The 2,337-nt window shown below is 35.9% G+C and overlaps 1 protein-coding gene across 1 annotated transcript in view; it reads right to left on the reverse strand.

Moving 5' to 3' along the window:
* The window catches only part of LOC111089823 (centrosomal protein of 78 kDa-like), a gene marked incomplete at its 3' end in the record, with an annotated part of 15,840 nt that overhangs the window by 4,414 nt on the left and 9,089 nt on the right, over window positions 1-2,337 (reverse strand). Inside the window, exon 6 of the mRNA XM_022402960.1 lies at window positions 1,410-1,584. Coding sequence (XP_022258668.1) covers window positions 1,410-1,584 — 175 coding nt within the window. The remainder of the gene's footprint in view (window positions 1-1,409; window positions 1,585-2,337) is intronic.

Below are 2,337 nucleotides of genomic sequence, written 5' to 3' on the forward strand. Positions count from 1 at the left end.
CCCTGGCCGAGCCAATCTCCTGACATGAACCCCATCAAAAACCTCTGGGCCATACTCGACCGTAAAGTCAAGAAACAACCAAAAAAACCAACTTCGAAGAGCGATCTACTCCAAGATTTGAAGCAAGAGTGGGCAAAAATCCCACAATCTAAAATTGACGAGATGATTCTCATGATGTCCCAAAGGATCAACGAACTGCACGAAGCGAAACGAAGATCTACTAGATATTAATTAAATTATAAATATATCAATTCATGTGAATATGACTGAAAAATTTCATTTTTTCTGAAAAGGTGGTGTCTATTTACTTGTGACCATGCTGTGTACATATATGTAGACTTCACCAGTGTGGTGAGTAGAAGACATCTCAAAACACCACATACATGTATATAGAATTCACCAGTGTGGTGAGTAAAAGACATCTCAAAACACCATATACATGTATATAGACTTCACCAGTGTGGTGAGTAAAAGCCATCTCAAAACACCATATACAAGTATATAGACTTCACCAGTGTGGTGAGTAAAAGACATCTCAAAACACCATATACAAGTATATAGACTTCACCAGTGTGGTGAGTAAAAGACATCTTAAAACACCATATACATGTATATAGATTTCACCAGTGTGATGAGTAAAAGATATCTCAAAACACCATATACACGTATGTAGACTTCACCAGTGTGGTGAGTAAAAGACATCTCAAAACACCATATACACGTATGTAGACTTCACCAGTGTGGTGAGTAAAAGACATCTCAAAACACCATATACATGTATGTAGACTTCACCATTGTATAAAGCCTAATCTTGGTTTTTCAATTTGTTCTCATCCAGAAACATTGGAATTCCCCAAATCTAGTATAACTCTGTGATAAGTGGCAGATTGTTCTGTTCATAATTAAAGCATCTTTATTTATTAGGATTGAGTGATTCTTTTTCAAATGGAGGCCATTAACAGCTACAATAAAGATGTTTTAATTTTTACACAAGTGCTGACCATTGATACTCGTAATGGTATCAGTATTCAAAGCAAGTGATCTTTACGTACTCTGTTTCAGGGAGAAATTTAAAATAACTCAACGTTCACTTTCTAAACTACCACTACTTCTAAAATGTACATGGACAGATGACAGTAGTATCTGGAGAAACAGACAAAATTATTAAATAAACTAAAAGAATTACTTCAAGTGATGGATGACAGTAGTATCTGGAGAAACAGACAAAATTATTAAATAAACTAAAAGAATTACTTCAGTAAGACTTCCAAAAAATAAATCTCTACTGAATGATAGAAATGTATGTTAAAGAATTTGTCTACAAAACAACTGATTCAGTCAGTAGATAAAAACTCTAACCACACCACACAAAAACTATAACAATGAGAAACTCTAACCACTTGTCTTACCTTTCAACCAGAGATCTTCTTGAAGAACATTAGCCAAGGCTACTGCTCCATCATCTGCAATATCTGGGTTGTTGTTCAGTGTGATCCTTCTGAGGCCAGAAAGCCTATCCAAATTTGGACACCTGTACCGAAGACTCTCCTGCCATGCTTCACTGTAGCGTTTGATTGACTGAAACTTCCAGAAAATGTTTTTTGTTTAAGCACATTTCTTACTTGAAAACATCCTATAACATGAGATATATAATAATGTTACAAAATTAATATGTTCTAATCCAATGGAGACTGTAACTTAAAATAACTTCAAAGCCAGGTTTTGGTCAATAACCAAAGTAAATAACCTATGTTGAGATCATTACTACAAAAACTGGATTTAATTCACACACATTAGAGCAAAATGGAGGAATGACTCTATTTGTAGCATGGAATGAGAATTAATTCTCCTTCCACCTTTACAAAATGTTAACAGACACTTGGACAGATCTGAGCCTCATTCAAGGAAGCAACCATCATAGACCTACAGTCAGTGTAGCACAAACCAGATAATTTATTCTCCCCCTTCTTGGTATACCATAGGGCATTATGATATTCTTGCAAGGATTCTCCCCCTTCTTGATATACCATAGGGCATTATGATATTCTTGCAAGGATTCTCTCCTTTCTTGGTGTACCATAGGGCATTATGATATTCTTGCAAGGATTCTCCCCTTTCTTGGTACACCATAGGGCATTATGATATTCTTGCACGGATTCTCCATTTCTTGGTATACCATAGGGCATTATGATATTCTTGCAAGGATTCTCCCCTTTCTTGGTATACCATAGGGTATTATGATATTCTTGCACGGATTCTCCCCTTTCTTGGTATACCATAGGGCATTATGATATTCTTGTAAGGATTCTCTCCTTTCTTGGTACACCATAGGGCATT

The sequence above is a fragment of the Limulus polyphemus genome, unplaced genomic scaffold (genome assembly GCF_000517525.1).
Source record: "Limulus polyphemus unplaced genomic scaffold, Limulus_polyphemus-2.1.2 Scaffold7489, whole genome shotgun sequence".
NCBI classification, from domain to species: Eukaryota; Metazoa; Arthropoda; class Merostomata; order Xiphosura; family Limulidae; genus Limulus; species Limulus polyphemus.